Below are 13,365 nucleotides of genomic sequence, written 5' to 3'. Positions count from 1 at the left end.
GGCACTTGGCACTCAAGCTTCATGAAGACTTTCTACATGAAAGAGGTATGTATTCTATCTTGTTATATTCATTATTTTATATGCTAGATTAGGATAATACCTTGGATGTTCATATTTGTATGTATAATAGAGAAAACATATATCTAAGGTATTTAGGGTTGCATGTACACTTAGGAGTGTTATAATGCTCAAAACCCAACAGCTTCTACCCCCCAGCCGTCACTACACTTTCGTTGTTGGAGTCGGAGTTGCCAACAAGGATCGAGCATCGCTTCTTCGCCGCTGCTGGACTATTCCGATGAGGTCAAGACCGCTCCAATCGATCTTCTTCTACGTTGTTTGGATCTTGTTGATGCCCTTTCATCTGTCATTGGCTCCGTCAACACCGTTGCTGCCTAGCCATGTTCTTCGCCGCCACAGTGCTGCTACCGGAGTCGCTGTGGGTAGCGAGTGACCGCCGGAGGCCGATGAACTGTCTTGTTCACTGCTGTGTGGCTGTGGACATTCGGGAACATTTGCGAATGGAAGGGAACTCATCACAGCTGCCTACTGCCACCTCCGACCACCGTCTGCCGCCATAGGGCGGCTGTGTGCGTGTATGCATATTCAATTAGTATGTGTGCGTAGTTTAGTGTGTTAGTGTGTGTTTGGATTTGGTGTTTTTAACTGTATTCAGTGCCGAAAAAAATAATAGAGAAAATCCAAATCACCACCGTAGAGTGGTGGTTGCCGCCTCCTGCCGCCACCGGCCGCCATGTCGGGTGGCGGTGTGTTTTGATTGCGTTTGGACCTCGTTTGAGGGATGTTTGGGCAAGGTGGGACCAATAAGACCCTAATGGGCCCAAAGAAGCCCTAGTGGGCCCAATGGAACCCTAATGGGCCAATAAGATCCAATGTAACCTAAAAGCCCAATCAATGGACTAATGGGCTAGTATTGGGATGGGAAACCCTAATTAGGGTTTGGAAAACCCTAAGGGCATAAAACCCTAATCGTGGGAATCGTTTGGGACACACAAGAATTAATTATTAAATTTAAAATAATAATTGATAACCAATGGCAACTAGTTTAAGGCAATAATGGACTTAATGGATTAAGTCCTTAATGGGTTAAGTAAGAAACACTTAACCCTAATCATCATTTTATGTGAAAGCCCTAATCTCATTCGGGCCTTGAATTAGGCCTTCTTATCGGGCCTTGACGATTGGACTATTGGTGGGCCATCCAAGAACAAGTTAATGGACCAAAATAATTAGATGGGCTTTAGGATAAGACCCATGTGAGGACTTTGGCCCAATTTGGAAAATTGTGCCATAGATGGGCCATAATTGGGCCTTTATGAGTATGTGATATTGGGCCATGGAAATTGGATTGGAATAATTGGATGGGCCTTAAGGAAAGACCATGTAGAGGTCTCGGCCCAATTTGGAAAGTTGGGCCATATGTTGGGCTTTGGCCCATTATTGACTTTTGGGCTTTTATAGTGTGAGTTGGACCTTGGGCTTGGAACCCAATTATTAATTGGGTGTTGATTGATGTTGACAGTTGGGGAATCTGTCAACCAGCAGCTGGACTTGTATCAGCGGGAGTTCAGTAGTGCCAGGTAAGTTATCCTCACTATACTAAGGGGTCTAAGGCACCAAGGCCGGCTCATTGGATTTTATACTCTAGTAGTTATTGATATGTTAAGTAGGAGTTAGTGATGTATGACAGTTGATATGCTAGTCTGGTAGATCTGTAGGACTACCTGTGATATTGTATGACTATCTGTATGTGCATTAGTTATGTTATGTGGGATGGGTTGAGGTGGTACTGCTCCGTGCGGTAGCCAACAAACCCTAGAGTATTCCAGATATGAGCTGAGGGCCCGGTAGGCATTCCAGACTCATACTGAGGACTCGGGAGCATTCCAGATACGAGTTGAGGGCCCGGTAGGCATTCCAGATTCGTACTGAGGGCTCGATGGCAATCCATATGTGAGCTGAGGGCTCGGTAGGCATTCCAGACTCATACTGTGGGCCCATGGGTATTCCAGTCTGTGAAGTTGTGGAACCGTTATGTGCTGTTCAGTTTCAGTTTGTTATGATATGTTTATATGGACTGTATGTGTATCGGTATTTTGGGGGAACTCACTAAGCTCTCGGGCTTACAGTTTCAGTTTATTTTTTAAGGTACATCAGGGGATCGCGGCAAGGCGAAGGCGTGATCGTACAACTCCTCATGTTTTGTCTATGTTTCTGGGAAAAACTCAGATATTATACATTTTGAAAACAAAGTTGTAATGATTTTTAATGGTTTGAAATGTTTTAAAAAATTTTAAATTGGTTTAGATTTCTGGGTGTTACAAAACATCAGACTACAACTTAAATCCCTCAAAATTTGACAAAAAGTCAAACCGGTCAAAAAGTCCACGGTTAACTGTTGGGTTTTAGTATACTACAACTTCCTATGGTGCACATACAACATCCTATAAGTGAAACTTTATAAATTCCTATAATTGAAACTTTACAAATTACAAAAATTCAACGGTTAACAATTTGGTTTTAGTATACTACAACATCATATAAGTGAAACTTTACAAATTCCAAAACTGGAGGACAAGTTTTGAAACTAGTCAAAACTTTTGGTTTCCATAACTTATGAGTTTAATATGGTTTTTATAAATAACTTTTCAAGTTCCATAATCTTGAGGACAAGTTATGGAAGACTTCAAAACCATTTAAAATGACTCTTAAAAATGAGACCTTTCATTTTCCATAACCTATGAGTTTTAATGACCTTTTAAAAGAAAAACTTTTCATTCTCCATAACTTGAGGACAAGTTATGGATTTCATTAAAATCATTTAGATCATTATTTTAATTAACACAATAATCAAATAATACATACATGATCTAGTTAAACTCATAAGAACAAGATAATTCATATCATCAATCTTCAAGAAATAGGCCTAATCATATAAACTAATACAAATCTTGAAATTATTACAATTATCTTTTAATTGGCCAAAAAACTCGAAATCCTACACATAGATGAATCACCACGTCGTGGTAAATATTGTCGCGTCGTGGTGGGCATCCAGAAATGACATTTGCAGATTTTCCAGCTTCAAAAACCAAAAAGCATCAAGTATAATAGAAACAATCCTAGGCTCTGATACCACTATTGGGTTTTAGTATACTACAACATCCTATGGTGCACATACAACCCTAAATGCTTTGGATCTATGTTTTCTCTAATTATACATGCAATATTGTTTCCAAAGCATTAAGCCTACAACTAGCATGCAATTGACATAAACAACATAAAATACTAGTTAGGAGTTTACCTCTTTATGTAGCTTGTAGAACTTGTTGTATTTACCCTTTAATAACTTAGTGCCCCAAGTGTGACACCTCAAATGGTTCAATACACACCTTAGACAAAGGATGACATTTGAGAGAGTTTCTTGCATACAAATCGACTCATATGAACTCATAGAACATTAGAGTGGTTGGTTTTAGTTATGGGGTCAAGTATATATATGTTAGGAATCCAAGAGTCATGGGTAAACCCTAATACATACTCTTGGGCTTATTATCCATGATCCATGAATCAAGTGGGCTAACTCTTTATGGATTCATCCATAAACTTAGTCCATCATGTATCATAAGCCCAAAATTGTTGGATTAGTGTCTAAGTCCATAACTATTTTGGTATGTACTTGACCCGATTATGAGCATGGTCCTTTTGGGTTGCCTTCACCATAGCAACTTGTAGGATGAATTAAGGAGAGAAAGGATTAATTATGATTTATTAATATATTATAAGAATAATATATTAAAGGATAAATCATAATGTTTAATTAATATTAGTCAATAATTAATTAAGAATTAATTTTGTGGCTAAAAGAGATTAATTAAACTTAGGGGACTGATTGTGTAATTATAAGATAGTTACATAGATGGGCCAATGGACACCATAGAAGGTGGAGTGGACGATTTCTATGGGGAAGCCCATAAGAATTCGTCCAAGGCTTCTAAAGAGGGAGTCCATGGGCTGCTTAGGGCTTAAGCAGTCAAATTAGGGTTTACTTGTTAGATAACCCTAATTGCCTACCTATTTAAAGAACCCTTGAGACCCAAAAACGTGGCTAACACTTATGAAGGGTTTCCTAGATGTTTTTGGAGTTCCCATTGTCTTTCTTCTTCATCTAGTTGCTTAGTGGTGTTTGTGACTCCATTAGAGGTGCAACATTTAAGGCACTAAGCTTTCTAAAGCAAATTACAAGAAGGATTAGATTTTTATTGATATATAACAATCAAAGGTTAGATCTAAACCCTGTTTTATGTTAATATGATTAATTGTATGCTAGATCTAGGGTTTATAGCTTTGGATATTCAATTGCATGTTCATTAGACAAACTAGATCCAAATGCTATTAGGGTTTGCCTGTACACCATAGGAATGATGTAGTGCTCAAAACCCATCAATGGTATCAGACCCTAGGATGGTTTTCTAATGTATTTGATGCAAAAGTTATGTTTTCAAAGCAGAAAAATTTTTCGTTTTTTTTTTTTTGCTTCTATATGCTCACCACGAGGTGGTGGGCCATCACGAGGTGGTGTCGGGTTAGATGACAGTTTTTTCGGGATTTTAACCTATGTTGGCTTGGGATAATCACCAAAAACATTTTTTTAACAGATAAAATCCGATTTTTTCATTATGGTATTGATTATCCTTATCCAAATAGTTGATAATTGTCAAAATTAAGATAATTACTTGTTTTGTAAGATAAATATTAATTATTTGTAATTTTGTTTTGAATTATCTTTTGAAAAATTAAATTAGGTCAAATTTAGATAATTCAAATTATTTAATTAATTTAATTATTTGTAATTTGACCTAGATAGTTTTGAAAAGTTTCAAAACTTTCCCTTAAGTTTTGGAATTTAAATTTTGATTAAAAGTTTAATTTTGAAATATTTAAATTCTAAACCCTAATGTTTTTAAAAAGTTTCAAAACTTGCCCTCAAGTTTTGAAATTTAAAAGTTGATTAAAATTTTAATTTTGAAATGTTAAATTCTAAAACCCTAGTATTTTGAAAAGTTCAAATTACACCCTTATGGTTTTGTTAATTATTTAAGGTGTATAATTAAAAGAGAGTTAATAAATCCATAAAGTTTTTGGTTTACATTTAATTAAATTAAAAGTATAATTAATTAAACTAGACCACCTAGTATTTTAAAAGTTTAAAATACATCCTATACTATATATATGACATTAAAAGTCTAATATTATATATGTATAAGTAAACAGTCAGTCTTACCGTTAGTAGGCCTCATTTACGAAGTTGGTCTATAAGGGGTGTTTAAGGAAATTGCCTATAAAATGACGATTGAATGAGTTTCCACTCTTACCCACTACACTCTTGACTGGTGGAGGGTCGTTAGCCGAACAGGTAGGATAGGACGAAAACTTCCATTATAAGTATAATGAAGTACAAAGTAACTAAATGCTTTTACAAATTCCCAAATCATAGTTACTTTAGGCAAAATGTGAAATTGTTTGCTAATCCATGGAATTACACTTCATACCCTTGTTAAACGTTAGTGGTAGCGAAGGGTGGCTCGATGTTTATCATAGATCAATGGAGCGTGTGTGGCTAACTGGCACATTGATTAGCTGATAGTAGCATTGAGTGCACCATGTTGATTCGCATGGTTATTCACACCTTATTTGTGATCCTCGGCATCCCAGTCGCAAACTTGAAGGGCATAATCGAGATTAAATATTCCATTTAAAAGTTCAATGCATCTCAAAAGATCTAGGAGTTTCAATTCATTTAAAACTTAAACCTCATTTTTCCTTTTCATGGTGGAAACTGGTGAATCATCATTCATCTAACTTCAAATATTTTGCAACTAGATTACGGCATCCCTCTTCTAGGTTATAGAATATTGTATTGGATCCTAGCCTTGATGTTTCATTTGGGTGTTACATCAAGGATTCTTATCAACTATCTTGAATTTTCTCCCGTTTTGTAGATGTCTGAATCTTACAATCGTCTTCCCAAATTCCATGGAACAGGCTTTCCAAATGAAGATGAAATTCCACGATAGGATTGAGGTACTCGAGGTTATGCTTCACTTCCTCTACCTCCTCCTATTTTTCTCCCTAACCCATGTGATCGAAGTCTTGAAAAGTTCAAGCTCACTGAAATCCCTAATGGAAATAAAACATGAAGATGGGCAACTTGTGTGTGCACACGTCTTAAAGATGAAGTCACATATTGACAGGTTAAGGATGTTGGGTGTCGATTTCTCAAGGAAGATGGTTGTAGACTGGGTTCTTCAGTCACTTCCTGGCTCATATAATGAGTTCGTAAGAGAGTACAATATGATGGAACACGACGTGGCCCTCATGGATTTGACCTATTTGCTTATTGCGGGCGAATCAACAATGATTTAGCGCAATGGTAAATCAAACTTGATTGGTCAATCAAGCTACCAAACTTCATTGGACATTGGCAACATTGGAAGTCCAGAAAAGGCTGAGATTGTCCCATGTGTTGTGCCAAAGAAGTCCATTTGCTTTTACTGCCAAAAGAAGGGGCATTGGAGACGAAGCTGCCCTGACTACCTGAGAGATCTAAGAGATTGGGAGAGTCAAGACGTATGAATCTACTTCAGCTAAAATCCATTAACTAACTCTATAAGTTCCTATTTTGATTTTTGATACATGATGTGATAATATTACATTTTGATGTTTTGAAGGATCAAAGAAAAAAAAGGATGCTTAAGGAAGAAGCGTGTTGAATCTGATCATGAAGAAATGGATTTCAATCGCATGGATTCAAGGATTGGATTTTTGAGTTGCTACTTTAGAGTTAGGGTAGATTGCTAAGAAATATGTAATAGCATAGTTTTTCAGTTGAATTGCATTGTAAGGATAAACTTTTTCCACAATAAAATAAAATTTGATTTTGTCTTATTTATTTATCCTTGCAATGGCATGTATGAAAAATTGATGTTTGAATGTTTCTATTATTAGCAATAATGGATTTGATTCTTAATTATGTTATTTGTGGAAATGTCAAGAATTTATCAAATAGGGAGAGTTTCCCATCGCCCAAGTTTCAATTGGACAGAAACTTGGTATCATGCAACCTGCATTGTGTGATGAATGAAAAACTTTTATATTTGGAAATTAGACTAATTCCTTGACAAAGAGTCAAGTGAAGGGCTAGGGATCAGGTACACTTGATTGTGCATTGGTCAAGTCCACCACAAAGAGTGATAAAGTATTCGTCATGATTTTCTAAAGTTTAGTAAATGTGATTATATTTATAAGATTAAGTGTAATTACGATTTGATTGAAAAGGTTTCAATAAATGGCAGAACGAATAAGAAGAATCAAATAGGCAGAAAGATAAAAGTTTCTCCACTCTAAGAAGAAGGGAGAGTACCTTTTATTGTGTTTTATGATAAGTCTTAATGATTAAGAACCATATCTCAATTGATCCTATAAGTGAGTCTTAGTGCATTTGTATGGCTGAGAAGAGGAATCGAGAATTGTGGAAATGGTTAAATCAAGAAGTCAATCATACTTCGTTCCAATATCAAGTCTTAGAGTCATACTCCAAGATTGTGACATTGAGTGACACGTCTTTAAGTGGTTTATAACACTCAACAAATGTGGAATTTAGAAAAGTTTACTTATTCTTGCACATTTGAAATTGGTAAGTTGTGATGTCTTGGATAAGACAAAGACCAATTAGTACCAATTATGTGAAGTGTTTTTGTCTTGATAAGAACTACACTAAGTCTTGAATATTTGTTTTGTCTAGGAAAGTTTCCTGACAAGAGAATCGTATATGTCAAGAGGTTAGTGGGAGTTTTAATGATCTTGAAAAAGTTTCAAGAACAAATCAAGAATAAACCTTATCGATCATCACTAGCACACGACTTGAGGTTTATAACCTATTGTGTTGACATAATCTTGTTTCTATGCCATTCCAATTTGGTTAATTGTGCATGTGAGTTCTATGAGTTCTCATTTGAATGCATAAAGGCAAAGCACCTTGATCAATGGATAGTACATTGATATGTAGGGGTGAGTTGTTGAACAACTTGGAAGACATGGTGGGCATTCGTGCTACCATGAGGCAAGAAATCAAAATTAAACAAGTTCAGTCCATATGAGTTTGGATTTATCACGAACATTATCTTACGATGATGGTTATGACAAATTCACATGGATAGGAACACATACACCATAAAATCTAAGTGTCATAAGGTTTCTCTCCTTCATGAAAATGATTGTGAGGAAACGCTTTCACTAAGAGAGATTTTAAGGAGATAGCATTTGTGAAAATTGTATTCTCAAAATTCGATTGTGATTACGGCATCCCTTTTTATAGTTCGAATTGTGAGATTTAGAAATTAATCTAAACATTTGGAACTTGTTGCTATAAGTTCTAAATTGATTAAGACACACATTCAAGCTATATAAGGAAAGGTGTATGAGTTTGAGAAGCTAAGATAAAGGCTTATCGAAGCATCTAGTATTAGAAATATGGACTTTGGAATTCAATAAGTATTGTTTTCTAGAAGTTCAAGTGTTTCCTGAATACATGTCAAAGCTAGTGGGAGGATAAGTGTTATGCTTGTATGTAAATAATCATTGTGTTAGTAGGAGCATGATTATTATTTTAAGTATTGCAAGATAGCAATATTAATTATAGAAAACAAAGATTCACTTTGCAAAGTTGCAGGGGTTGAAAAGTTGTTTTGCTATAATTAAGGGAGAGAATATTATACTTTGTTTCAAAATCTAAAAGCTTAGATCGAGAAGTGTAAATAAAATTTAGTCAAGGACACATAGCACGTTCTCAAATTTGATTATGATTACGGCATCCGTCTTCATAGTTCAAATTGTGAGAACATGGCTAACAAAATACTATGGTAGAAGACTGATAAAGTATCATGTCTTTATGTGAGACATTATGCAGCGTGTCCCATACGCTTCGGGTATAGGATCAATTGCATATGCTATAATATCTGAACGTTCTAAAATTTTCCAAATGCCTAGGGCATTAAGAGGGAAAAGGGACTAGAACCAGTTTTGACTAAAATAAATAAACAACCATCAAAGGACGATCCAAAGTTCGCTGAGGATTGGTCGCTTGTTAGTAGTTGAAAGTATAGTATTGGATGGACCATATCGACATTATTATGAATAGATAAGATTCTATTTAGAATGAGTTGTCGTATGACAAATATGGAAATGTTTCCATAATTGGGAGTTGGAAATTAAGAATTTATGTCTATATTAGAAAATTTTATGCAAAATGGACGCTCAAAGGAATGTACTTTGAGTGAGAGACATCACATCCATAGAATTGTTTTGTAACAATTTTTGATAGAGTACCTTGTGATTTCATTGGCCGAGTCTTTGTGACTTTTGTGCTGTGACTTCACGAAATGATCGTTGCATAAAATGTTAGAATCTGACGTATTCTAAAAGTGGCAAGCATTTGGTATTCTTACACTAATGATAAGGATTGGGGATTGTGAAATGAGTTTCATTGGAAAAGTTTTTCAATTGATCTATTTCACAAAGTATGGACCATAAGAAACCAAAGTGTGCATGCTTGGAGCATGGGACAATTGTAGTTATAATTCGAGTAATAAAGTTGATTTTCTGAAACATTAAACAATGAATAATTAGTAATCAATATGGTGACTAAATAAAAGATGTTTTATTTATACTAAAGAGTTTGTGGCCATATAGGATTGAGTATTATCGTTGTGTTTCACTTTGCATGTTTTTGTTGGATTAGTGTCTAAGTCCATAACTATTTTGGTATGTACTTGACCCGATGGTGCATGGTCCTTTTGGGTTGCCTTCACCAAAACAACTTGATATGATGAATTATGGAGAGAGAGGATTGATTATGATTTATTAATATATTATGAGAATAATATATTAAAGGAGAAATCATATTGTTTAATTAATATTAGTTAAGAATTAATAATAATTAATTTTGTAGCTAAAAGACATTAATTAAATAAAGGGGACTAGAACTGTCAATTGTGTGATAGTTGAATATTAGGTTAATGGACTCCATAGAGGAAGGAGTGGACGAATTCTATGGGGAAACCCATTAGAAATCGTCCAAGGCCTCTAAGGAGGGAGTCCATGGGTTGCTTAGGGCCTAAGCAGTCAAATTAGGGTTTCCTTGTTAGATAACCCTAATAGCCTCACTATTTAAGGACCCCTAGGGCACCAAAAACGTGGCCAACTGATTCCTTAGGGTTTCTACACGTTTTTGTGTGCCTCCTCTCTTATCATTCCTCATCCTCTTGCTCTTGGTGTTTGTGAGCCATTAGAGGAGTGACACTTGTGACTCTAAGCTTTTTAAAGCCATTACAAGGAGGATTTGAGATTGTTATTGCTACATAACAATCAAGATAAGATCTAAAACCCCATTCTTATGTTAATATGATTAATTGTATGCTAGAACTAGGGTTTAAAGTCTTGGATGAATTGCATGTACAATAGAGAAACCTAGATCCAAGCATTAGGGTTTGCATGAGCACATAGGATGTTCTTTTGGCTAAAACCCATCAGTTTTTGACTTCCAGAATAACTGGGTTATTCGAAACTCCACAGTCGGTCATACGTTGGAAGTAGGTATGAAGGAAGATTGTCATGAATCTGTCTGTAGATTGTCTAAAGTGTTTAGACATAGCACAAGTTTGCTGCAGAGTTCATGAGTGCTTTGATAAGATTAAAGTATTGGATTAAACCCACGCTCACTTGAATCACTTCATGGATTTATCACGGGTGATTAGTGAGACGATAACATTGTATATTCTTGAAACCGAGATGTGTGTGTTGTTTTTTGCTGGTCGGTTTCACATTGATGATAAGTAAACGCACCAGTAACTTGGTGTTATAAAACTTATTGTTATGTGTGATTCGATTAGTAGGTGAAAGCAAGCATTTGAGTTGAAGATTATTCATTCCTTTTACCCAAAGTGGGATAAAAGCAATATATGTGGGCCCCTCGATGATTTAGTGATGATACCCTAAGCGCTTGGCCTAGCCGGGACTAAGTTGATGTGTTCAATTATAGTTTGTTGTCAGTCTTCATAAATCAGATGTCGAGAAACAATACATAGACAGAGAGAATGATTTAAATCCATGTCTCGTGTCTATACGGTATCTTGAGAATGGAGGAATATATGATCCCTTATCTAAAGGACACGTTATCTGATAAGATCAGAGTTGACAACGACTTTTGAAAGCTACGATTGTTGTTCAGGTTCTGAAGTTATGCAAACTAGTTATTAGACTTATCCAAGTGGGAGAATGTTAGATTAGTGTCTAAGTCCGTAACTATTTTGGTATGTACTTGACCCGATTATGAGCATGGTCCTTTTGGGTTGCCTTCACCACAGCAACTTGTAGGATGAATTAAGGAGAGAAAGGATTAATTATGATTTATTAATATATTATAAGAATAATATATTAAAGGAGAAATCATAATGTTTAATTGATATTAGTCAATAATTAATTAAGAATTAATTTTGTAGCTAAAAGAGATTAATTAAACTTAGGGGACTGATTGTGTATTTATAGGATAGTTACATAGATGGGCTAATGGACCCCATAGAAGGTGGAGTGGACGAATTCTATGGGGAAGCCCATAAGAATTCGTCCAAGGCTTCTAAAGAGGGAGTCCATGGGCTGCTTAGGGCTTAAGCAATCAAATTAGGGTTTCCTTGTTAGATAACCCTAATTGCCTACCTATTTAAAGAACCCTTAAGACCCAAAAACGTGGCTAACACTTATGAAGGGTTTTGATGGACGTTTTTGGAGTTCCCATTCTCTTTCTTCTTCATCTAGTTGCTTAGTGGTGTTTGTGACTCCATTAGAGGTGCAACATTTGAGGCACTAAGCTTTCTGAAGCCAATTACAAGAAGGATTAGATTGTTATTGATATATAACAATCAAAGGTTAGATCTAAACCCTGTTTTATGTTAATATGATTAATTGTATGCTAGATCTAGGATTTATAGCTTTGGATATTCAATTGCATGTAGTGCCCTAAGTGTGACACCTCAAATGGTTCAATACACACCTTAGACAAAGGATGACATTTGAGAGAGTTTCTTGCATACAAATCGACTCATATGGACTCATAGAACATTAGAGTGGTTGGTTTTAGTTATGGGGTCAAGTATATATATATATATATATATATATATATATATATATATATATATATATATATATGTTAGGAATCCAAGAGTCACGGGTAAACCCTAATACGTACTCTTGGGCTTATTATCCACGATCCATGAATCAAGCGGGATAACTCTTTATGGATTCATCCATAAACATAGTACATCATGTATCATAAGCCCAAAACATATATAACTAATTTACATACTTAGTCCCCATTAATTTAATTAGTCTCTTTTGATCACTAAATTAGTTCTTGATCAATACTAATTAAATCATATGATTTCATATTAATATATTAGAACTTATAATATATTATCAAATCATAAATAGCCTCTTCTCAAAAGTTCATCCTATCAAATTGTCGTGGTGATATGCAACCCAAATGGATCATGCTACTCTCGGGTCAAGTACATATCAATTATAGTTATGAGTTTAGACACCTAATCCAACATTAACTGGTCAAAGTTAATGGTCACGGAAGGCATGCCGTAACCAGGAGCAGGTGCTCCACTCCCCACTACACGAAAAAATAGTCATGAAATCCCAATATGCACGTCGTGACATTTAAAAGGCACGTCACACTTTATGGCTTAACAACCTCCTCTATTAATCACTTATTCCCTTAAGTTAGAAGCTTAAAACTTCATATATGGATCTCGTAAGCGACTTAATCGATAAAGTTTACAACTTTATCCATTTTCATGGCTTAATCTCTTCTATACACTAAACATAACTCTAAAAGGACCAAAACTCATGCATGACACAAACGGAATGCATGAAACCATATTTTTCTATCATCAACCAATTCCATAAGTCATAATAATCAATCATAAGGTTCTATAGTTCTCCAAACTCCAAGAACACAAAGAGAAGGAACCAAAAGCTTCTAAAACGACAAAAAAACTAGATCTAAAGAAATAGACGACAAGGTTGGAACTTTATACTTACAAAGGTCCAAAAATATGATGAAAATGTTGGATCTAGGTTGCAACAAAGCTTCATTGCACCAAGAGTGACCTACTTTTCCTTCAATCCTCACAAAATGAGGCTAGGGTTTTGGGTGATGATACATTTATGGGAATGATGGTTGCCTAATGAGGCACACCATAGGGGTAATTCCCTTTAAATAGG

The 13,365-nt window shown here is 35.5% G+C and overlaps 1 protein-coding gene across 1 annotated transcript in view; it reads left to right on the top strand.

The window, feature by feature from the left end:
* Positions 1-401: 401 nt before the first annotated feature.
* The window catches only part of LOC145054119 (uncharacterized), a 17,916-nt gene continuing 4,952 nt past the window's right edge, over positions 402-13,365 (top strand). The window contains exons 1-2 of the mRNA XM_079002256.1: positions 402-567; positions 1,544-1,601. Of these exons, the coding sequence (XP_078858382.1) occupies positions 402-567; positions 1,544-1,601 (224 nt within the window). The remainder of the gene's footprint in view (positions 568-1,543; positions 1,602-13,365) is intronic.

Source organism: Lactuca serriola, chromosome 1 (genome assembly GCF_051521515.1).
Source record: "Lactuca serriola cultivar US96UC23 chromosome 1, Lser_US96UC23_V15, whole genome shotgun sequence".
In the NCBI taxonomy this organism is placed as follows: domain Eukaryota; kingdom Viridiplantae; phylum Streptophyta; class Magnoliopsida; order Asterales; family Asteraceae; genus Lactuca; species Lactuca serriola.
The sequence above is the reverse complement of the archived record's forward strand: the minus strand, read 5'-3'. Positions and strand labels throughout refer to the sequence as shown.